This window comes from Vanellus vanellus, assembly GCF_965231255.1.
Source record: "Vanellus vanellus genome assembly, chromosome: 22".
NCBI lineage: Eukaryota > Metazoa > Chordata > Aves > Charadriiformes > Charadriidae > Vanellus > Vanellus vanellus.
In genome coordinates, this window is record NC_138927.1 from 5,794,412 (window position 1) to 5,817,306 (window position 22,895).

At 56.4% G+C, this 22,895-nt stretch overlaps 3 protein-coding genes and 1 long non-coding RNA gene across 5 annotated transcripts; 1 reads left to right on the plus strand and 3 right to left on the minus strand.

Annotated features, from left to right (window-relative positions):
- Positions 1-5,280: 5,280 nt before the first annotated feature.
- NDUFS5 (NADH:ubiquinone oxidoreductase subunit S5) lies at positions 5,281-6,670 on the minus strand. The gene is made up of 2 exons (XM_082494214.1): positions 6,326-6,670; positions 5,281-5,575 (listed from the first exon to the last, which is right to left on the minus strand). Exons 1-2 carry the CDS (start codon positions 6,539-6,541, stop codon positions 5,471-5,473), a joined length of 321 nt encoding a protein of 106 aa, XP_082350340.1. The 5' UTR covers positions 6,542-6,670; the 3' UTR covers positions 5,281-5,470.
- A 618-nt stretch (positions 6,671-7,288) lies between these two features.
- On the minus strand, positions 7,289-11,346 carry AZIN2 (antizyme inhibitor 2; the record flags this gene model as incomplete). The annotated part of the gene is made up of 9 exons (XM_082494274.1): positions 7,289-7,721; positions 8,070-8,284; positions 8,772-8,884; positions 8,973-9,135; positions 9,256-9,421; positions 9,775-9,906; positions 10,021-10,193; positions 10,977-11,150; positions 11,248-11,346. The coding sequence occupies 9 exons, from the start codon at positions 11,344-11,346 to the stop codon at positions 7,580-7,582; spliced, it is 1,377 nt and encodes a 458-aa protein (XP_082350400.1). The 3' UTR covers positions 7,289-7,579.
- Positions 11,347-11,942: 596 nt separating this feature from the next.
- On the minus strand, positions 11,943-14,053 carry LOC309680616. The gene is made up of 3 exons (XR_014269963.1): positions 13,974-14,053; positions 12,578-12,693; positions 11,943-11,965 (listed from the first exon to the last, which is right to left on the minus strand). It is a non-coding gene; the product is annotated as an uncharacterized lncRNA (long non-coding RNA).
- Positions 14,054-14,440: 387 nt separating this feature from the next.
- AK2 (adenylate kinase 2) lies at positions 14,441-21,892 on the plus strand. Of its 2 annotated transcripts, XM_082494040.1 has the most exons (7): positions 14,441-14,572; positions 15,084-15,209; positions 17,094-17,204; positions 17,313-17,407; positions 18,101-18,173; positions 18,768-18,963; positions 21,066-21,892. In XM_082494040.1, the coding sequence occupies exons 1-7, from the start codon at positions 14,459-14,461 to the stop codon at positions 21,071-21,073; spliced, it is 723 nt and encodes a 240-aa protein (XP_082350166.1). In that variant the 5' UTR covers positions 14,441-14,458; the 3' UTR covers positions 21,074-21,892. The 2 variants fall into 2 exon arrangements, with proteins under 2 accessions (XP_082350166.1, XP_082350165.1); XM_082494039.1 differs by lacking the exon at positions 21,066-21,892 and having other exon boundaries at positions 18,768-19,154.
- The last annotated feature ends 1,003 nt before the right edge of the window (positions 21,893-22,895 follow it).

Consider the following 22,895-nt stretch of genomic DNA (forward strand, 5'->3'; position numbering starts at 1 on the left):
CTGGAAAATGGTGTTCTGGTGGGCCGGCACCAGCCCTGCCGCCCCGGCACTGCTTTCTCTTCGCTCCGCCTGTGCAGGTCTTGCACCTCTTGAGAGGGTGATCAGGTCCATACTGGACACTGATGGATAAATGTGCTCGAGCAGGGGCTGTGGGTCCCAATATCACGAGGGACCCCAGATTCCACGAGAGCCGGGGAGCGGGGAGGGCTCATCCCACCGGAGCGGCCTCAGACGCACTGGGAGGAGGAATGCGCCCGAAGAGCCAGACGCGGCTCGTGCCGTTCCCAAAGTTCCCGGACAGGTTGGGCGGCTCAACCGTGCGGCCGGCTGCGGCGCTGGCTTTAGGGTGACGTGTCCTTTTGTCACCCCGTGCTTGGTGCCACCGACCAGGCTCCAGCCTCCTCCCTCCCGGTGCCCTGGGAGCAAACCCAGTCGATTTGAGCTGTGTCGAAGCCTGGAGGAGCGAGGGTGGCCGGGAGACGGTGCCTGTTCCAGCCTGCGCGAATTTCACACCCGAAACACCTTTCCAGAAATCCCTGACGGCGCCCGGCGGCGCTGGATTATTTGTGCTACGAATCTGGGTTAAGATCGTGCGTTGTTTTGCCTACGTGGGGACGGGGAAGCGATATTTCAGGAAGAAGGGGGGTTGGCGGGGGGTCCTCCCTAAATCATTTCATCTCCCCATCCCCACGCTGTACAGCAGGACCGTGGGGACCGCCCCCTGCCAGGGCCCTGGGGATGCCCAAGGAGGGTGCCGAGATCTCGGGGTCCCGCTCAGCATTGGCGGGGGCACAGGGAGACGTTTCCCAGGCTGCGGCTGCGGCGGTGTAAATGAGCCGACATGCGGCTCTGCCCCAGGATTTGTCCCCTCTCCCTCATTAAAACCTTCGTCCAAGCCCGCAGATGAAACCTGCCTTTTCCCTTGACTTTTGATAAATTATTCATCTCCCAAGAGTTGTTTATTCCCCCTCTCTGAGGCGGAGAGGAGCTGCAGATGCTGCTGGAGGCTCCTGGCAAATCCGGGGCTGCGGGAGCTGCAGGAGGTGGGGGTCACCCACTCCCTGGACCCCAACTCCTACTTCCAGGCGGCTGAGGCTTATAGGAAAATAGGGATGGGGGAGCTGGGGGGAGGGAAGCCATTGGGAAAGCTGCTGGGGAGCAACGCGGGTGCTGCCTTCATCGGCTCCTGCCCGGTAGAGACCTCCCGCCCCATCGCAGCCCCGGAGTCTCCCATCCAGACGGGATATGGCTTCACCCTGCGCCAAAAAAACGACAAAGAAAAGCAAACAGTGATATATAAATTTGGATCTACTACACGCTGGAAATGAACCTTGTTCGGGGCTCCATGGTGAACTACATTCACCAGCTGAGGATGCTCCAAATCCTTTTTGCCCGGGGGAACTCGGTCGGGATGATCGGACCCATTTTTTGATCGCTGCTGCTCGGCCACAGCCTCGGCCGTGGTCTCCTCCCGCCAGAGCTGGGAGGTGGTTTCTTTTAATCTCTCGGTGAATTTGATTGTTTTCATCAGGTCTTTGCTTATTTTCTTTATTGGCTGAAATTTCTAACAGAGCTTTTAACTACAACAAATAGATCCGCTCTTCCCAGCCCCCGCTATTTGCCGCTTGCCCTTGGCTGTGTTAACATCTATCGCCAGAACAATTAGATTTTGGCTGGATTTAAAGAGCCGCTCGGGAGGCAGCAGCGTTTAGATACAGTTCAATATTTCCTCCGACGCCTGGACAGCTCGATGAGATGAGTCACTCTCGACACCAGCAAGTTACCGGGTTTTTTGCTGAGCCCCTTTTATTTTTTTTCTGCCCTCCCCCTGGAAGAGCAGCTCTTCCCTTTCACAGCTTTGTTTTTTTGCAAACTAGCAGTTCCCGGGAGGGAACCGGTGCTGCCGTGCGGCTCCGGGTGCTGCCGGCCTTTGCCCCCTGCTTGCGAGGGCTTTGCATCGTCGCCACCGCGTTAACGACCGTCGCAGTCAAACCACCACCAGAAGAGTCGTATGCGGGGCCGACTGCTGGGACCCTGCTGCCTCCCCAAAGCCCCCTCTGCAGTGCGTAACACCTCTCTGGGAAAGGGGAGGTTGATAAATCATCATCCGTAACGAGCGATTGCAATGGAAGGGGTGCAGGCTTGACAGGGGGTTGCCCTAGATTTCACCTCCCAGACCCCGCTGCCCAAATTTCCATCCTTGGTTGAAACCCCTGGGGGTGATACCAGGGGAACCGTAGTGCGGCTCGGTGGGGAGACGGCTCCCGGCACACCAGCCCTCGGGGCACAGGGAATTCCCACCGCGCTCAGCCCTGCTCGGCGCTTTCCCGAGCTGCGATGGTGGTCCCCGTGTCCCCCATCCAGGCAGCCCTGGCTCCTCCGCCCTCTGCTTCTACCCAAAGCCCCCCACGGACGGCTCTTGGCTGCGGATAAATACTCTGTGGCCAATGGTTCATGCGGCACAGTTCGATTTCTGTCCCCAGCCGCGGTTTTCCCTCTCCATTCGTCGTTTTATTAGTTCTGACAGCTGCTGGTTGGCAGCTCCGGCAGCCCCGGAGCCCACAGCCCTCGTGCCAGGAGCCTCCCGGGGTGTTTTCACCTGAAACCATTCACGTTTCTGCCCATTTCTTCACGCTGCTCTCGCATCTTTCTGGTGTTTCCCTCCACCGCTGCCTGGGGAGCTCTCCCTCACCCTCTTTTATAGCCGGAACGCTGGAAATCCACCTGAGTGTCGCCAGCATTACGTAAGTTTTCCTCTGCTGAAACTAATCACCACCAGTTTTCACATTTGAAAGCGCCAAACAAAATCCCCGCGGGTTATCAGTCTGTTACATGCAGGGATGGCAGCTCCCCGTCTCCGGCGGCCTGGGACCTCATCGGATCTGGACCCCGATTTCAGGACGCTCTGATGCCTTCCCCCCCCAGCGCCTGCCCCTGCCAGGGAGAAAGGTGGCTCCGTCCCTCCCACACGCCGGGATGACTGCAGCCATGAATCAGCCCAAGCGGAGGGAACCCATCTGGGCCGCAGTGCTCAATCCATCTGGGCCTGGGGGAAGGGAGAAACCTCCCATCAGCAGTCGGAAAGGCCGGTACAGAGGGAGCTGCGGGAGAGGACCTCAATGAGGAGCAGCAGAAATCCTGAAAAGGCCAAAACTCTGCTGGGATGGTGCCTTTGAGACCATCGCTGCCACGGCCAGTGTGGAACCGGGGTGAAACCCAGGGAAGTGTTTCTTCCAGTGCCCCGGGCACGCTGGGACAGCACAGGGGCAGGGCAGAGAGCCCCAAAACCACAGCACCCAGCTGTGGCCCCTCGTATCCCAGGGCACAGCTCTTCTGGGGCTCTGCGAGCCTCTTCCCGCCCCCAGGAGGGATCCGGGTGCCCACCACGGGGGTCCGGGACCCCGGAGCTCAAAGTGGCGGCAGCAGCTCCCTCTCTGCAGGCAGGTGACGGGTCCCAGCCGGGATAGTTTGGGTTTTCGTTCCTGTCACAGTCCACGTTAGGTGATACTTTAATTTTAAGCCTCCAAATTTCAGGGGCGCACTATCAAAACCCAGCTTGCTCATCAAACCAGCTGTTCTCCCCCACCCGGTTAATCATTCACCCAGTGTTTGGGGAAAGAAGAGGTCTGCCACGGCCACCTTTGGCCCTCGAGAGAGGACAGCTCTTCTCAGCGGGAGCCGAATGCAGAGCTGCATGTCTGAAGTACTGCTGACCCACGGACAAAGGCATCAGTGGGGCACAGGTCAGAGATTCTGCGACAGCCCCGCGCAGCCCCTCAGCACTGGCCATCTCCGCCTGCCGGAGGTTACACCGTGTTTATCATCCCAGCGTGGGGATTTGTGAGGATCAGGCAACTCGTAGGCTCCACCTGCACCAAAGATTAAGCATTAAACCCACAATCACCGGTATTAAAAACAGGGATTAAAGCACAGAGTTGTCCCCTCTCTACTTCCAGGTACTCACCTGCTTTAATACCGTTACAAAACTGCCGGATTTGGAAGGAACAGCAGGAAATACTCCCCCTGGGAAGGGAGGAACACCGGCTGCGCAGGCGGGTACTGCTGCCAGGGCACAGTGCGGAGGGACAAACCGTCCTGGTGTGACAGGTCCACCCGCCAGCTGCCATCAGCAGGTCCCAGTGCTGCCGCAGCGCTCAATGGATCCCACTGACAGGCAGGATCTGGAAGCAGAGCCCCCAGCGAGGAGATCTGCCTCCAACATGCTGAAGGGGCTGGAGAGAAACCGAATCCATCCACTACCGCTCTGAATCCGGGCAGCAGAGAGATATTTTAACCAGGTTTTCACCTTCATATACCACTACCACCAGCTGAAGTGACTGGGAACAAACAGCCCAGCACACACCAGTCCTGTGGGCTGGCTGTGAATCAAGATGAAGTTTTGCAAGAGAAACTTGGATAATTTGGTTTTTTTTTCACTTTTTCAGGTTATTCCTCTCGTTTCCAGCAGCAATTGCCACCTGGCAGGCTTGCTGGTGGGACGGGCTGCGAGCACAAAGGGAGAACCCACAACAACCCCCAGCACCAGCAACATTTGACCTCCCCCAAAAGCACATCCCCACCACTGCTGTGTTCGAGGGTGTCTCAAAGTTGCCCTGGCAGCACTGTTACAGAGGGAGACCCTCAAGCCGGGCTTTACTCAGAGTCATGGCTCCAGCTGGGATGGAGTTGACTTTCGTGCTAACAGCTGGTGCGGGGCCATGTTTTGGATTCAGGATGAAAACAGTGTTGATAGCAACAACTAAAACCACCAGTGTGCTAAGCGCTCAAGGCCTTTTCTGCTCCTTACCCACCAGTGAGCAGGCCTGGGGGGGTGGTGTGTCACAAGGAGTTGGGAGGGGACAGAGCCAAGACAGCTGATCCCGACGGCCCAAAGGGATATTCCACACTACGTGACATCATGCCCAAGATATAGAGCTGGGGGAAGATGGAGGAAGCGGAGAACATTCAGAGTGATGGCGTTTATCTTCCCAAGTCATCATCACACATGCTGGAGCCCGGCTTTCCTGGGGATGGCTAAACGCCTGCCTGCAATGGGAAGTGGTGAATGAATTCCTTGTTTTGCTTTGCTTGTGTGTGTGGCTTTTGCTTTACTTATTAAACTGTCTTTATCTCAACCCACGAGTTTTCTCACTTTTACTCTTCTGATTCTGTTCCCCATCCCAACTGGGGGAGTGAGCAAGCAGCTGCACAGTCCTAGTTGCTGGCTGAGGTTAAACCACAACGCTCAAAAAAAAAAGACGACAAGACAGAGCCAAACGCTGTTCCAAAGGAGACATTTACTAGCCCAAGTGATGCTCGATGTGATGTCATTCCCCTTCAGCAAAGGCAGGGCACCATGCAGACCCCACCCCACTGCTGCAACATAACCTAGTTGTGCCACAGGTTTTCTTCCCAGAGGAGCTCCACATCAACAACTCTACAGGTGACTGATGGCCACATCCCCCATGAATCAAGGCCGCGGCTCCTCTTTGCCCTTGTGGTAGTCAGGCGGCGTGTACTTCCCTTCCTTGATCATCTTATCCCTCTGCTCGAGGATGGTTCTCAGACGCATAGCCTGGCAAAGCACACACAAGAGTCGGGGCAGACACAAAACAGGGTGGCAGCAGTCAGGGGAGCGCTTATGTAGTCTCTAGCACAGGTCCTGGCAGTCCCCAAGAAGCCACATTAATGTGGCACCCACAGTAACCATGCCCTCGGGGTTCCTCACACACCTAACATGTGGGTTTGCACCTTCTGCCAAAGACTTTGGGGCTTTCAGACTGTTGCAACACACTTTAATAGTAATGATAATTGGGTTTTCAGCCCACAACCAACCAGGCAGTATTTTCTCCCATCATTGCTACAGCTGAGAATTGATTGTAGCTCCTGTAGCTGAGGAGGAGGGCGGCCACAAAGGCAGGGAGGGACTGCAGAGGACAGAGCCCTGCTGCTACCACAGCCCTCCTTGGGGAGGGCATGCTGCCTGCCCGGAGGTGGTGCCTGATGGCTCCAGGCACCATCAAAGCTAGATGCCCGATGAACAGGAACACCCCTGGCTACACTCCCCACCCCAGTCCCCCTCCTCAGCCTGGGCCAGAGCCCCCAAACCTCCTCAAGAGCTTGGCCTGGACTTTCAGCACCCTCTCTCCAGCTTGGCCTAGCACCTCCGGTGTCCCTAGCCGAGCCCTGGTGCCAGAGTGTGTCGTGTGTCCCCCCCAGCTTGGTCCAGACCGCCCAGAGCCCCCTGCACCCCTCGGCCCGGCGTCCCCGCTGCCTGCACACCCCGCACCCCCTCCCCCCCCCCCCCCCCTCCGGCGGCGCTCACCAGCTTGGTACGGTGCATGCACTCCATGAAGTCCTCGTACTCGGGCTGGCACTCGCGGCGGGCGCGGGTCTGGCCCAGGCCATGCCCGCACTCCACCCACTCCCGCTCGAAGGCGTGACAGGCCGCGGCCTTGCCGTAGGGCTGAGCCGTGCTCTGCCGCAGCAGCCACCGGTCCACATCGATGCCCAGCTGCCGCTGCAGCTCCCAAAACGGCATGACTCCGCGCTTGTCACGACACGGACGCTGTCACGACACTGACACCCCCGGGGCTGGCCCCTCCCGCCGCGCCTCACGGATCTGCAACCACCACCGTCCTTCACGGGCCTTTCACGACACCGCCCACCGTCAAGCGCAACCTCAGCCGCGACACCCGCGTCGCGCTTTACGGCTGGGCGGCTCCGGCGGAGCCAGCGAGACGCGGGGCACGAGCGCCCTTCCCCGCTGCAGCGCCCCCTGGCGGGGAGGAGGGGAGGCCACCCGCCGCGCCCCAGCGCCCCCTGCCGGCCGCTGCGGCAGCGTCCGGGTCGCTCCCAGTGTCCCCACCCCAATGCCCCAGTGTCCCTCAATCTCCCCCCAGTGTCCCCTTGCTCCAAGCGCACCCCACTCTGATGCCTCAGGGCGCTCCCAGTGCCCCCCAGTTCCCCCAGTTCCCGGCTTTCAGGCTCTCACAGTGTCCCCTTTCTTCAGATTCATGGCCTCCAGGTCCCCGTCTCCCCCCACTGCAGCGCTGTACCTGTGTGGGACCTCCGCACACATCCCAGGGGCAGGGCGCTTCGTTAGGGCTGACGAGAGCTTGGGGACCAGTCACCCCAGTAATACCCACACCCCAGAGCCCACTGCACTATTTCCATATCCCCTCCAAAATCCCAGTGGTCCCTCCAGATGCCTGAACAGTGTCCAAGCTTTGGATGAGCATCCCCACCTTCCCTAATGAGCAAAGCCTCGTTATGCAGCTGCTTATCACAGACCGATCCTCCGGCACAGGGCGGGGAGGGGGCGCCGGGGGCTTCCTCCCACGAGACCCCGAGCCGCGATGGACGACCCTTTATTACCATAACTCTTAAAAAAAAAAAAATAACCCAAACCTGCTTGGCGCCACCCACCCCCCGTTAGCGGGCACACTTCACCACACAAGCAGGAGGAACTGGGTTTATGGCGCACACTCCCAAGTCCTCGCCGCGGGTCCCCTGGGAGAGCAGAGTGGGGTGACACTGGTGGCACCGGGACCTTCACCCGCCCGGGTACCGGTGCTGCTCAGATGATGCTGGCCGGAGCGAAGACCGGGGTGACGCAGAGCGTCTCTGCCATCTCCCAGCCGCAGGACAGCGGGGCGCAGACGCTCTCGCGGTCGTCTTCTGTTTGCGGCGGCTTTCCCTGGAAGAGCTGGACGGCTTTCCTGCAAGCAGGAGACACCCGAGGGGGAGCAAGGGGGAGCAGCCCCCCCCGAAATGCCACAGGATGGGCATGGGGAAGGGGGAGCTCAGGGGATGTCACATCCCTCAGAGCAACAGCCAGAGCCGAGCTGCCCGTGGCTTCCCCAGTGAAAAACTGGCTCAAGTCTGTCAATGTTTAAAAAAATACAAGTTTTGCCTCTGAGGACAGTTTTTCACCCTGAGTCTCCAGGTTCTGGGACTCAGATTTGATCCTCTCCCTTGGGCAAAGAGCCCCGTTGGAAGGAACCCCAACATCTCCCACGGGATCCAGCCCTGCCCCCTTGCCCTGCACACACAGGACCGTCTCTTACCAGGCCATGCGGGACATGGCATAGGTGATCTGTGGCTGGGGACACTCCCCAAGCGGGGGGGAGGTTGCGATGGTGTAGGCACCCATGTCCTCGAAAATCAGCCAGTCCCCAACCTGCAGCTCGGGCAGCTCCAGGCCGTCGGCAATGCGGTCCTCCCCGTGTCCTGGGGGTCCCCGGAGGCTGCTGCTGTGTGAGGGGTGGTCTGGGCAGGGTCTCTGCGGGGGAAAGACGGAGCAGCCACAGGGGATGAGGATGCAGCAGTGCCACAGGGACCTGCTTCATCTCCATCCACCCTGAATCATAGAACCACAGAACAGTTTGGGCTGGAAGGGACCTTGAAGATCATCTCATTCCACCCCCCTGCCATGGTCAGGGACACCTCCCCCCAGCCCAGGTTGCTCCAAGCCCCGTCCAACCTGGCCTTGAACACCTCCAGGGATGGGGAAGCCACAGCTTCTCGGGGCAACCTGCGCCAGGGGCTCACCACCCTCAGTCCAACCCTGAAGCCTGAGCCCAGGAGCTCATGGAGTCTGTCTACAGCCCTCCTGGTACACCACTATAGCCTCTTCCTCACAGCCTCTGCTCTCCTCCGGCACGGAGCCTGGGGCAGCCATGAGGCAAGGGAGAGCAGAGTTGGATGAGACAATGGGACACAACGCGAGGGACCCGCTGGGGTTTCCTCAAGCCGAGCCAGACCCTCACCTTGTGCAGCTGAGGTCTGGGGCAGGGGCTGTCAAACAGGAGGCAGCTGAAGGCGCCGTAGATGCCATCGCTGAGGTGATACACGAGGCTCCTCTTACTGCCATATTCTTCCTCTGGAGGGGAGCAGGGAGAGGGCTCAGGGGGGCTTGAGCGCATGGGTGGGCCCATCCCACCATCCCACCATCCCACCATCCCCCCTACCGTCAGAGCCAGGTTGCTCTGCAGGAACCTCATCCATGGCAGTGATGCTGGCAGCGAAGGTGAAGGCGGAGGTGACATAGTATCGCCCGGGTCTCGCAATGACCTCCACACCGCAGCCGTCTGGGAAATACAAGTCCAAGGCAGAGTTTATCATGGCAGCGATCTGGATGGGAAGAAGATGTTCCCCCTCAGTTACCTCAGTCCCTCTGCAGGGAGCCAGACCCAGGAAGAGCCTCCAGCCTCGCTCTCCGCCAGCTGAGTGCAGGCATTGGGAGTTGCATACCTCTTCAAACCGGGCTCTAGTGTCCTCAGTGCCAGGGAATCCCCCTCCGATGTCCAGGAGGTGCATCTGGTAGCCCAGCTCTGTGCCCATCTCAAAGGCCAGCTGTGCTACAGCCACAGCCTGAGCGAAGGTCTGGGGCTCCAGACCACGGCTCCCAAGGTGAAAGCTGAGGACACAGTCCGTGTTTCAGCAAGGCTTGCCCATCCCCAGAGAGCAGCAAGGGGACACAGCACTGGGATTGTCACTCGCTGGAGGCAGCTCTGCACTTCCCACACACCATCCCAAGCCAGACTGCCTGACCAGCCCCGCAGAGGTCCTCACACCTTCTCTGAGTGCCAAATTGGCCCCAAATTTGTCATAACAAGGGTCAACCTCCCCAAATCCAGCCTCCACTTCACTCCCAGCCAGAGCAGCAAGTGACTCTGTGGACCCCTGCATTGTTCCAGCAGGCCAGAGCTCCCCACAGTCCCCTCCAACGTGGGCTTAGCACTTCTGTAGAAAAAGAACCATGTGCTGTACCTGATGCCAACAACCTCCACAGCCTGCTCCTTCGCTGTCTCTAGCAGGTGCCGGCAGGACTTGAGTGTGGTTCCAAATGTCATGCCCGGATGAGCAGGAGAGCTGGAGTCAGCAGCAACACCCAACAACATCCTGCAGAGCAAAGCCACACTGTGTTGAGGTGTCTTTGGGCCCTCTGTCACCTCACCGCCATCTCCTCAGCTCCTGCTCCAGCCTCTCATTCCAGCGATGCTGCTAGACACCCACCTGGCCTGAGGGTGGCTCCTGGCCACCTTGCTTAGCTCCACCTCATTGTCAAAAGTCATCAGCTGCACGCCGTGGCTGGCTGCGTATTTGATGTGGGCAACCTGCTTGCAGGGGCTGCTGTAGAAGATCTTATCAGCCGGGACTCGGATGCTTTGAACCTGTGCAATCTCTGCCTGCAGAGAAACAGCACGCGTGTAGGCAGGTCCCCAGGACCGGCGGTGCCCATGCCTGGCCACAACCAGCCCTGGGCATCGGCCAGCTTGCAGCATTGTGAAGGGCAAACCGCCAGCATTGCAGCCTGGGCTTTTCCAGGGAAAATCCGCAAGAGCTCAAAGAGATCACAGTGGACTTTGTCCTGGCAGGGGCAGGTTGCAGCGAGAAGTTTACAAGCGGCACGAGACCAGGAGGAGAGAAAACAAGTGGGTTTAGCGGGTGTGGGTTTGGTGCACGTGTCTCCTGCAAGCTGCAGTGAGAGTGACGGCTGCAGCGCTGGTCTGAGCTGTCACGACTCTTTGCACTTTCTCCTCCTGGTAACACGTCCTGTTTAATTACGTACAAGTTAAGTGGCTTAACTTTGGATCCTCCCTGGGAATCTGGCTATGAGAAAACGGGAAGCAGGAGGGGCCAGGGAGCTTTAGGCTCAGCCTGAAAGCCACCGAGAGTTGGATGGCTGCGGTGGTGGCACCCCAGGGACGTGCCTTGCCACCAGCCAAGCCTGCCAGCCAGGACACCAGTTCCAGGGACAGGAATGTCAGTCAAAGTGAACAAGCTTGAGTCACCAGACAGAGGATGGGGATTTCTGGGCAGTGCCGGAAGTGTTTTGACAGCAGAGGGAGACTCCTACCCCTGCAAATGTCATCTAGTGAGTGGAAACTTAGGAAAGGAGCGTGAGCTCCCACACTGTCCCACAAATGGCCAAAGGATGCTCATCCTGAGTTGTCCTCCCATGACCCTACCTTGCTGGTACAGGCAAAGCCTGCTCCCAGCTCAGCCAGCAGCCGTATCACTCCTTCACTGCCGTTGCACTTAACCGGGAAGTAGGGTTTCACACGGGGCAAGGCCTTCAGGAAACACAGGTGTTTCTTCACAATGTCCCCAAGGTCTGCCACGAAGAAGGCTTGCTGGTCGCTCTAGGAGAAAGCTAGAGTGAGCAGCAGTTGCCTCCCCATGACAGCCTCTGCCGGGGAGCGCTGGCTGCTGGGGAGCAGCAGAGCCACCAGCCCTTACCGCCTGGCACAGCTCCACGAGGAGGTTCTCCAGGAGGTCTCTGGTGGTGAAGCCCTCCTCCACCATCATGAAGTTGGATTCATCCAAGTACCCATTCATGGTCAAGGTGTGATAAAGCTAATTTAAAGCCTCCTCAAGTAGCGTAAAGCCTCCAAGTATGCAACACGCTGGAAAAAGAAAGGGAATATTACAGGCAGGGCCCAGAAGCTCCACTGGTGTATGTCACCCAGCAAGCAGCCCACGGTGCTCCCTGTCCCTCCCATGGCAGTACTGCCCTGGGTAGAGCTCTCTGCAGCTCTTCTCCAAATCAGCGCCTCAGCTGAGAACCCTACTGTGGGTTAAAGCATCTTCTCCAGGGGGAGGAGACACATTTCTCTGCAGCTCAGAGCTTTGTTTTGGCAGACAGCAGCCCTGTCTTCTTCAGCAGCAGTTCAGGCACCCACACAGTTAACAAAACCAACTTCACTGCAAAGCAGATGGCCTATATATGCCAGAACATGTCCCTTCATGCTCTGGCATGCAGCTAGATCTGCTGTCTGCTGCACGAGGTGAAGTTTTCTTGTGGTTTTCAAATAGCTGAAGTCTCACAGACCCACCTTCCCAGGCATGCAAGCACCATGAAAAGGGAGACATCTTTAAAGAGCACAGCACGGGTCACTTGCTGTCACCGGCCGACCTGGGGATGGTCTGGATCCGTGCTGTGGTTCCAGTTTCACATCTGTCCCATGACACAGGGTGAGAAACCAGGTGACAATCTAAGCTGCACAGTGTGTCCCAGCTTGCACACTTAGCAGAGTTTTAGCTTTAAGCTTGCACACTTAGCTTTAACAATCTCCTCCCCCAGTTCCAGCGCATACTGTAACATACGGAGCCAAAAACCTAGCACAAGCTTGCAGGAAACATTTCCACTCCAATAATCCAGGTCTAACTCCAGGGTTCTTACAGGAACATGGTCCCTTCTCATCTGAAGCGAGCGGGAGACAGAGGTTTCATTTCTCAGAGCTGCACACCAGCTCCTCCTCTGCGGAGACCTACTTACAACATTTCAGATGGGCACTAGGAGAAAGACCACGCTGACCCCAGAGCAGCGCGGTGTTGTAATGCATTGAGCAAGCACCAACAACAAGCTCCAGAGATGGGGAATGAGGAGAAAAACTGGGCTTTGAAGCTCTTAGAGCTTCATACTCAGGAAAAGAGAGCAAGTCCTCCAGGCTTACCCGTCCCTCCCCAACAACATCACTGATCAGCACGCAGCCCACCCTGGTTGGGCACAGAAAGGATGAGAAATTAAGTGGGTCATTCCTGCCAGCCCTGGGCATCCCCTCCTTACCAAGGTCCAACGCCTCCCTCCTGGGTGACGAGGCGTGCTGTCAGGGGGGGGCCCCCGAGGAATGCCAAGCTCCCGCAGCACCCCGAAGTGTAGCTGTTGCCAGGGGTCCGAGGTCTCTGGGGAGAGGCAGTGCAAGGGGTTAGCGAGGGAGAGGGGCAATGATGGCAGGATGCCCTCCACCCACCATTCCCAAAACTCAGTATCTACAGGCATCCCCCATCCTCACTGTGCCCAGCAGCCCCGCGCAGTCCCCCCCCGCCCCATTACCTTAGAAATCATTTAAACAGATTATGCCCATGGGTCTTCCAAGAGAATGAACTGGCCCCAGTGGTGGCTGTTCGTCCTGCCACAGTTCCCTGCCTGCCCCAGCCCCTGGACCAGCTACTCCTGCAGAGGCTGGGGGGGCTCTGCACCCCTTGTAGCCCAGCACCCCTCTCCCTGCTCTGCCTTACAACTGTGGCCATGGCAACCAAACCCAGCCACCCCATTGGCTGAGCTGCCTCCGAGCATCCTTCATCCCTTTTGGGGAATGCTCCCGCCCCTCGCCCAACCCCTCCCAGGGCTGGGGCTGCCCCCAGCAAACACCCCCATTTCTCACCGAGTCCCCGCCGCACCGGCAGCTCATCCCCAGCCTGACGATGCTGGAGTACCGAGACCCTGCCTGCAGCCTGGCCCTGGTGCAAGGGCGCTCGTGACTGTGTGTTCATCGTGTGCGCAGGGACCCTCGGGGGGGGGGGGGGGGGGGGGAGAGAGCCAAAAATACCTCCAAAATACTGCTGCCAGGGAAACAAGGGTTCCTGCAGATTAAAGGCTGAGCAGCGCCTGTTTGGCTGGGACACCAGCCGGGGGAGGGAGTTGGGAAGACGTCAGGGACTGATTCTGCCCTTGTTGTGCTGCTGCCAGTTTTGCTAGGTTCCCCAGCAGCAGATCCAGCTCTGCCATACATGCAGATGCCCCGTCTGGTCAATCAGTCCTGTCTTTGCCTTCATTTGTGCACTTGGAAATGGTTCCACTGCTCCATCCCACAAACACCACAGGCCGAGCAGGGGATGTTTTTCTTATTATTATTAATTTGCAATTCCCTCTCTGGTGTCACTGAGGAGATAATGTTCTGTGCACGGAGGGGTCGCTGCCCCCACTGAGGAGCTGAGAGGAATTGACTTATCCTGGGTTCTGATATTTAACTCTGTGGTCTTGGCTTTGCCATGGACTCTCCTGGCAACCGGGGCCAAGGAAGCACTTGTCTCCTCTGAGATCCTGGCCTGTTTTCCCAGTAATCTGGCCCAGCATGCAGCCCTGAACGGGGAGAGCCATGCAGAGAACACTGCATTGGGAGGAGGGCAGAGAGGTACCGGGTCTCAGCAGTGTGGTGCAGAGCACCGCAGTGCCCACTCACCTCTGGGTGTCCCCTGCAGTGCCGTGATGCACAGCCCACGCAGTGCAGCGTGGGGAACCCTTCCCACGCAGAGGCCGGCAGCCCACACAGCGCCAGGACAAGCACTGCCCCATCCCTGGAGGTGTTCAAGGCCAGGTTGGACAGGGCTTTGAGCAACCTGGTCTAGTGAGACTTGTCCCTGCCCATGGCAGGGGGGTGGAACTCGATGGTCTTTAAGGTCCCTTCCAACCCAAACCATTCTGGGATTCTATGGCTCGGTGCGGGCAGGACGCGCGCTCATCGGCATAACCCCGCCCACTTCCTGATTAACCCCGCCCAGTCAATGCAAAACCCAGCCCACTTCACGCGAAACCCCGCCCCGAGCCGTAAAACCCCGCCCTCTAGCTGCGAAACCCCGCCCACGAGGTGCGCGGCCCCGGCGTCACCGCCCATTGGCTGCGGAGCGGGGTGGGGCGGGCGCTCAGTTGGCGGCGGCGGCGGCGGCCATGGCTCCGAGCGCGCAGGCGGGGGGCGGCCGCGGGCAGGCCCCGGGCCCGGGGCTCCGGCGGGGGATCCGCGCCGTCCTGCTGGGCCCGCCTGGCGCCGGCAAGGGCACGCAGGTGAGGGGCCACCGGGGTGAAGGGGCGCGCGGAGGTCCCCGGGCCGCCTCCCGGGAACGACCGGCGGGACCGGGCCGCCCGGCCCCCCTCACCCCTGGGCCCAGCGTCTGACCTCCCGCCTGGAGGGACGCGGGTGTCCGGCCTCGCTTCCCCCACCGAGAGTCTGGGGCGTGCGGCCTACCCACGGTCCGGAGGTGCCGGGCCTTCCCTCCCCTGGGGTCTCGGCGATGCGGACCTGCCGCCCCTAGAGACCCGAGCGGCCGGAGGGCGCCCTTTGTCCTGTCCCGTCCCCCCCCCGCCCTCCGGTGCTCTGGTTCCCCCCCTCCGGTGCCCCGATCCCGGAGCAGCCGGCTCTCAGGGCGGTGTGCCGGGCCCTGCCACGTGCTGGGCGGTTGCAGGCCGTCTCTCTGGGAGATGAGGCCCCACCGGGGTGGGGGGTCCAAACCCCGGCTGGATCTCGGCACCCGAAAGCCTCACGGCGAGCTCACCCCATGTCCGTCCTCTCCCGCAGGCTCCGAAGCTGGCCGAGACCTACTGCGTCTGCCACCTGGCAACCGGGGACATGCTGCGGGCCATGGTGGCCTCGGGGTCCGAGCTGGGCAAGCGGCTCAAAGAGACGATGGACGCGGGGAAGCTGGTGGGTAGCTGGGAGGGGAGGTGGTCTTGGTGGCACCTGGAATGAGAACAGTCGAAATCCACCTCTTAATTAGAAGCCTCACTGACAAAACTCAATTAGTGGAGGAAGGGCAGATTGTAGGGTGAAGGCAGGGGTGTGGGTTCTTATTATTATCCCACAGCAGAAACACCCTATAAAAACAGCCTTCGTTTTCAAGATTGCTCCTTGCTCACCCAGCAGCCTCTCTGTCCCTGGGTTGTTTCTTTTCACTGTGGTGCTTTTATGCTCACAGGGTGCAGGTCTGGGTTGTGGCTCCTCAACACTGTTCGATGTGAAGGTTTATCCTTGGAGCTGCAGGATGTTACAGCCATGCTCTCCCATGTCCCTTCACATCATGCCTGGACCCCTGTGGGGTGGAAGAGTTTGTTCCGAGGGTTCATCTATGTCCCAGCTCTTGCATAAATGCCCTTTGCTCATAATTGTAAGGTAAAAATAGACTTAGGGGTATTGCCGGAGTAGTTACAGTGGATGCTGTGTAATGCTGTGTGAAAGAGACACTTCGGATCCCCAAGAGACAAGAGTTAGGATCTCTGACACGTTCATTTTCTGAGGATCTAATTATCTTGCCAAAATGACAGAAATATCTGGGAAACTTGAAGGACAGCAAATTGCAGCAACTTGCCCCCAAGCAAAGCAGTGTGGGGCAGATCTTGGGCATCGTTGTTGGCTGTCATGAGCTCGTAAACACCCCAGGGAGAATCTGCAGGCCCCCAAGACAAGAGCAACGTGGCTTATCTCCAGCTTTCGCTCAAACCTTGCATTGCAACACCGAGCCTGCAATATTCCAGCTGGTTATGAAAGATAGGGACGTTATCTGGCAAGGCTGGTGGTATCTGCCACGTGTGTGTGTGGCAGCCGGCACCGTGCTGCTCCGCAGGTATATCCCAGCAGCGTACTCTGGCTCTGCGATAACTCAGCTGGCAGCCCGGCAGCGTTGGGGGTGTGTTTTTATGCTCCATGATGAAGCAGGACCCCTTTCTCTGAAAGGGGTAATCAGGAAAGTACAGAAGTGACTTGGTGTTTCACCCAAACTACCTCCTGCTTGTATGCTTCCTGCTCCAGGGCTCTTGTTTGTGTGCCGTGACGGTCTGGTCCCCAGTCCTGCTGGGTCCCTGCTGCGTGTGCTGGAGAAAACAGTGCTGGCTGAGGAGAGCTACTCTGGAATAAACAGATATTGTTGGGGCTGCAGCATCTGTTAGTACTTTCCAAGTGTAGAAAAGGCGCTAATCCCAGCAGTATGCCGAGATTGTGATGTGGGAAAAACTATCCAGCAAGGCCAGAGCTTGTCAGCAGCCATTGGGCATTTACCTTCACACATGGTTTATGAGAGTCAATGAGGAACTTGCCTGCTTTGCCCTTCCTGGCCAGGCCTGCCTACTGAGGGGAATGTGTGGGTGAAGGTACAAAGTAACAGGAAATAAAGGTTATGTTGATAGTCTGTATAGTGAATGGATTTAAAAAAAAAAAAAGTCTAGGGAGTTTGTCTTCAAGCTGACGGTCTCCCTTGAAATACAGCAACCTTTGTAATGGTGAGGTTACAGCACTGGTCTAAGTCCCTGCACAGGCTGGAGTGTCCCTGGCGTGAAATGTCTCAATAGTCACATCTTAGTGTTGGACACCCATGGCAGGGAGTGCTTCCCTGACGCGGGCAGGTCTGAACACGCAGATTTCGCCCTGTTACAGCAGTGCCCTGTGCTGTGGCTGCTGCCTCTGACACCAGGAACGGCTGTAAAAAGGCTGTGATGCAGGCTGGGCACTGACATGGGTACAGCAGCTCTGGAGACAGCTGTCTGTAAAACTGGGATGTCCTTTCTGACCATGTGCCCGTCTCTCCTCTCTCTGCAGGTGAGTGATGAGATGGTGGTGGAGCTGATTGAGAACAACCTCGACTCCCCTCCCTGCAAGAACGGCTTCCTCCTGGACGGCTTCCCACGCACGGTGAAGCAGGCCGAAATGGTATTTGAGCTCCAGCTCAGGGACTGCCCCGACATCTTCTCCTTCCCTGGAGACAGGGGTCCCTTGGCTGTGCCTCTGCCCCTCTGAGCTGAGTGTTTTTTGTTGCAGCTGGATGAGCTCCTGGAGAAGAGGAGAGAGAAGCTGGATTCTGTCATTGAGTTCAGCATCCCCGACTCCTTGCTCATCCGGAGAATCACAGGACGGTAATTCTTCTCTCCCAAACACTTGCTGCACAGGGTGGGCTTTCCTAGTTTAGGGGAGAGCATCCTAATTTTGGATCCTCGTGTCATTCTCGCAGTGTTTAGGGCTAGCTGCAGTGCTGGTTAGATTTCTGCCCTGTTTGAGCCTTCCTGCCCCGATCCCTTGCCTGCTCTCCCGTGCCTGGGCCAGCCTTGGACACAGCCCCTTCGTTGCCCTATAAATAGGGGTTGCCAATATGAACTGGCGACCCTGGTGACCCAGCTCAGCCTTTAAGCCTGGTGTGTGACAGTTAGTGTCTTTACGTTCTTACTTCTCTGGAGCTATCACTGCTCCCTTTTGCAGGACATGGCATACTTGTTTGGGTGCTGCTGAACACCCTGTCCAGGGTCAGTTGTCGTGCAGGCACACAGATGTCTCGCACTGTTTGCTGTAGCACTGTGTCACCCTCACACCTCCAGGACTTAGCCCACTTTCCCAGTAAAGCATAAAGTAAAAATCCCTTCTCCATCTCCTAGCGCAGCTGCTTTTTTCAAACATCTGAAGAGGCCCTTGGTACAGAAATAGCTAGAAGAGATTTTTTGTGATAGAGGCTAATTGGGTTGCTATTGCAGATGTTTCCGTGCTGATGAGTGGCAGGTTCAGGAGACCTTGTCCTGGCACCAGGCTACTTTGCTGACACTTCCTTTCTGTCTTAGGCTGATTCACCCAGCGAGCGGCCGCTCTTATCACGAGGAGTTCAGACCCCCGAAAGAGCACATGAAGGACGATGTATGTGAGCTCCCAAGGCTGCAGCTTGCGCTGCTTTGGGTTTAGCTGATGCTTTGCAGCATCCCTGGAAAAACTCATTTCTTTCCTTCTCTTGTACCTTCTGTTCTGGCTTTCTGGGGAGCGTGGGGAACTGCCTGGGCAGCCTGAGCCGACGGTGCTGTGGGGAGCGAGGCCTGGAGAGATGAGTGAAGGGCATGGCCGTTCTGCAGAGCCAGCCCAGGCTCTGCCAGCCTCAGAACTTGTTGGACTCTGTCCATAGCTGAAGTTGCGGTGGGTTGTGACTGGTTTCCCTCTTGTGGAGCAACTGTAGCTGGTGTCTGCTCTTGAGGCTCCCTGGGTTTCTGTTAGCAAGCAGAGTGGTGTGTGTGGGAAAGACCACAATGCTGAATCCTTCTCTCTTCGGTGACTGCTCTGGGACTTGTTTCGGCTGCCCTGGGTTTGCCCCGCTCTCCCTGTGGACCTGGGGATCGCCTCTGCAGCTCCACATTGTAGCCTGTCTTGGAGGAGGGGAGCAGGGGTTGTCATAGCTGCAGAGAGAAGGGGGAAGCGTGCCAGGCTGCAGCTAGCTGGAGACTGTCCCCTTGCTTCTCCCAGGTCACTGGAGAGCCCCTGATACGCCGTTCGGATGATAACGAAACAGCCTTGAAAACCCGCCTGAAGGCCTATCACACGCAGACCTCTCCCCTGGTCACCTACTACAGCAAGAGAGGGATCCATACATCGGTGGATGCCTCCCAGTCTCCCGATGTGGTGTTTGCTAGCATCCTGGCAGCCTTCTCGAGAGCAACATGTAAAGACCTGGTTATGTTCATTTAGGGCTCTGTCCCAGGATGGAGCTCTCCCTTTTCTCTCTCTCTGTTTCTCTGTCTCTGTCTCTCTGGGGCCAGGGAGGGTGAGGAGCTAAGCAGAGTAGAAGAGGAGGGGACAAGATGATGCAGGGCTGTGCTAATTCTCTATTAAACAAGCTGTTAACGGTCTCTATCTCAGTATATGTGAATGTCAGTCTGTCTGCGGATGCCGGAGATTTGGCCCCTAGAGGTCGCAGCGAGCCCGAGCACCAGTTGCCTGCTGCCAGAAATGGGTTTTCCACTTTCCACTCCTCTGGGTCAAAAGGCTTTTGTTTAATTCGAGAGCTGTAGCTCCATGGAAGGGGCTGTATTTTCAGCTCCTCCTGGCTGCTTCACAGGGGACTAGCAGAAGGTTGGAGATCAGGATTGAGCACTGGGGGGAAGGACCTTCAGTGCTGGATAGGTGATGTTCTCTGTCGGCTGCAGGAAATGAAACACGGGGTTGCATGTGAAGGGCTGCGTGTGTGTCGGCGGGGGAAGCAGCCGTGGGAGGGACAGCTTTGCTGTGTGTGTGAATGCAGCCTGCTGCAGCTCCTCGGGGCTAGGTGAGAACTCGTTCTCGTTATGTGTTTTATTCTCTGTGGGATGACAGGTTACCTGAGAGCACAGCCTGTCTTCCTCCCATTTCGGTGAGACTTGTGGGGCAGAAAGAGGGTGGGTGAGACCTGATGTTTTCAGCCTTTCCTCATTTGTGGGCCATAATATAGCAAATATTAGTGAGATGCTTTTGCTTTTTTTTTTTTAACAACATGAAGTCTCTGGTCAGAGTCTGACAGTCACTGTGTGTGGCAAGTTGGGATCTCCTGAGGGCTTGGCTTTTATCTCTTCAGTCTTGCCTTGGCTTTGGCCAAGCAGATGAAGATCTGTTGAGCTTCTCCTGATCCCAAAGTCTAAATAAAGCCTTATTGCAAAACAAATTATTTTTCAAGGCCTGAGAGACAGCATTATTAACCACTGGCTTCATGTGCCCTTGAGCCAACGACCTTCGTTATGAGATCATGGAAATGTACTCATTTCTTGAGCAAATCAAACAGCCCCGTCAGGCTGTCCATTTGAGCACATGGTGTGGTTAGTGCCCTGGCTTCGCAGGGCCATTATGCTGCTATATGGTGACCCTGCAAAGCTGGTGATAACCTTTGCCCATGCGGGATTCCAGCTCTTCCTAGAGGACCCTGCTGTAAATGCAGATTGGCCCAGATGAAACTTTGTCTTTTGGCTTCCCATGTATGTTTACTGATTTAGCGTTATTGAGTACCCTCCTCTTTCGAGGAGCTGGCCTGTCTCCCTCCTGTCCCCTGAGCTGCTGTGGGTTGTATGTCCTGTAGCAGATACCTAATCCTCAGGAATCCCTTGCTCTTTTTCTTGACAATTTCTCTTTTATCTAAAAATCACACTTTGTCCTTGTACATCCTTTCCAGGGAAATAGCTCTTTCCCTTCAAGCAAACTGGAAATAACACCAGAAACTGAAAGCAGTTGACTTGTTGCTCTTGAAAGCACGTGACTGCGGGGAGAGAGGGTTTGAAAGTAAACGGTGCTGCTTTCATCAGCAGCCTGCAGTCCCCTGAGATACCCCAGATGGCCGTTGCCTTGTCGATGGTCTCTGGATTTCCTGTGAAAAGGCAGCCCTGGCACGTGGCGTAGGCGTGCTGGGAGGTCGGGGTAGTGTTTAGCATAGGACAGCCGTGCTCCAGGGAAGCGGATAGCAAAGTGTGCTAGAGCTGCCCTGGCATTTCGGTGACTGCAAAGAAATTCTGAGTGGAAGCAGCTTTTATGTTGGCATCTTAAAAGAGTCAAAGAGGAGAGCTGCAGCCCCATACATGCTGCTGTAATGGCAGGAAGGTTTCCAGGCCAGTTGGTATTCCTGGATTTGGTCAAGGTTTTCACTTTACCACAGAAAGAACAACATGTTCTTCCACTTTCCGTTCCTTTTCCCCTTTGTGCTCACTTTGCGTCCAGCTCATCAACCTTTTTCTGCCATAAACCATGATTAATTTTGGTTTTTTTCCCCTAAATATATTTTTTTTTTGTTCCCATTTATTCCAGCTGAGTGACTCCGTGAACCAGATGAGAGACCACCAAACGCTGCACACTCTGCTACATCACCCATTGCAGCCCTCCCCTGGGTGCAGGGGAGGCAGGGAGGGCAGCTGGGAGGGGGGTACGATTGATGGGAGGGGAATAAGGAGGTGGTAGACAAGGGGCTTGGGGGCTGATTTGGTTGGGTTTTGTTTGGATTTCTTGTTCAGCAGAATCATTGTGAAGAGGAGATGGCCTTCTCCTTAGAAATCACAGTTTGGGGAGGTGAAACAATTGTACAGAGTGAAACATCTCCACTAGTGATCAGATGCAGGTCCTTGACCTGTTATGAGGGTAGGGCTAGATGCTGTTCTAGGCTTCTCCAGGACTTTCGGGGCTTGTCTCATGGGCTCTCACTACTCTGAGGCCACTGCAAGGTTTGCTGTGATTTTTCTAAAGTTGCTTCCTGTCAGCGAGGACCAAAACCAACAAATGACTCGTCCTTTCTGAAATTGAAAGGAAAAAAAAAAAGATGCCATGGTCTTTTCCTGGAAGTTTTGTTGTTCTTGTTCTGCTGCATTCCCAAACCCGGGCATAGAGACTTCTCAAGGTTTCTCTGCTGCTGAACAGAGGGGCTGCGGCTCTAGTCCAAGCCTGCCTTACTTGGCAATGGGATGGCTTTTCTGTGATCTTGACCAAGCTGGAATTCACACAATTCTGAAGAAATGCAAAAGAGACTTTCTTAATTGACTGCAAAAATAACACTTAATTGGGTTTTTTTGCATTTCTTTTTAGATCAAATGGTGCCTTGTCTAACCTCTGAATCAATAATAAAATAACCCCTTTACATTTTGTATCTGTTGCTGTGTCCTCTTTGACCTGCAGACAGCATGGAAGATGAGGGGAGGCAGATGACGGCATAGCCGACTAACAATTGAGCTGGGTGGATCCTCGGGCCTGATCCTATCTCAAGGATGTTGTTCTGTGCAGTTAAAATGTGGCTTGTAATTCCTTTTATCTCTTTTCCTTGCTGAGTGTGTTCCAATACTTCATATCACCATAGCAATGGTGTCTTTCGCTGCTTTTCTCTCTCCTGCTTGTTCCTGTGTGATGCTGAAAGCAGAGCCCCTGTGTATCCCGACCCTTCCTGGTCAGAGCTCCTTTCAGGTATTTTTAACTGATGTAATTCCTAGCTTCCCCACCTTTGCATCGCCATTGTCTGGAGGAACTGATGTTATTTCCTTCTCTTGTTCTGCAGTAACTGGAAGCCACGTGTTGTGTCTTCTGTTTCTGCTCATTTGCTTTCTGCCTTTCATACCTTGTTGGCATCCCTCCCTTTCCCTCCGCTGGTGCCTCTCTAGCTATGCAGGGCAAAATCTCTAATGCGAGAAACGAGAGCATTTCCTGGCCTCCCTTCATCCTGCCTCCACAGGGACCCCGACCCTGGCTCTCTGAGGTTTCACAGAAGAGGGCTGTTCTTGATGTGCTGATAGAGGGTCATTGGTTTTTCTGCAATGCCCTTGGTTACCCCCCTTGCAGCCCTGCTTGTGTTCCGGGCTTTGGTTCAGGCACTGTGGACAGGCACCAGAAAGGGTCACCCGTTTCCTCCAGAAGTGACTGGTTTCTTCAGCATAATTGGGCACTCTCATTCCTCCGCCATTCAGTCTCTCTGTGCTCTGGCGTTTTTATTACCTCTCTGTACCTCCGATTAGCATTCTCTCTCTTTTGAAGGCAAGCTTGTGCCTCTCTGGTGTTTGTGGTGTTCTTCCCTTGTTTCTTTTGATGATGGATGTTAAACTATGTTCTTCCTCGTTGTTTGGGATTGTGTCCTCTACTACTTGCCTGCTGTTGTTTTAA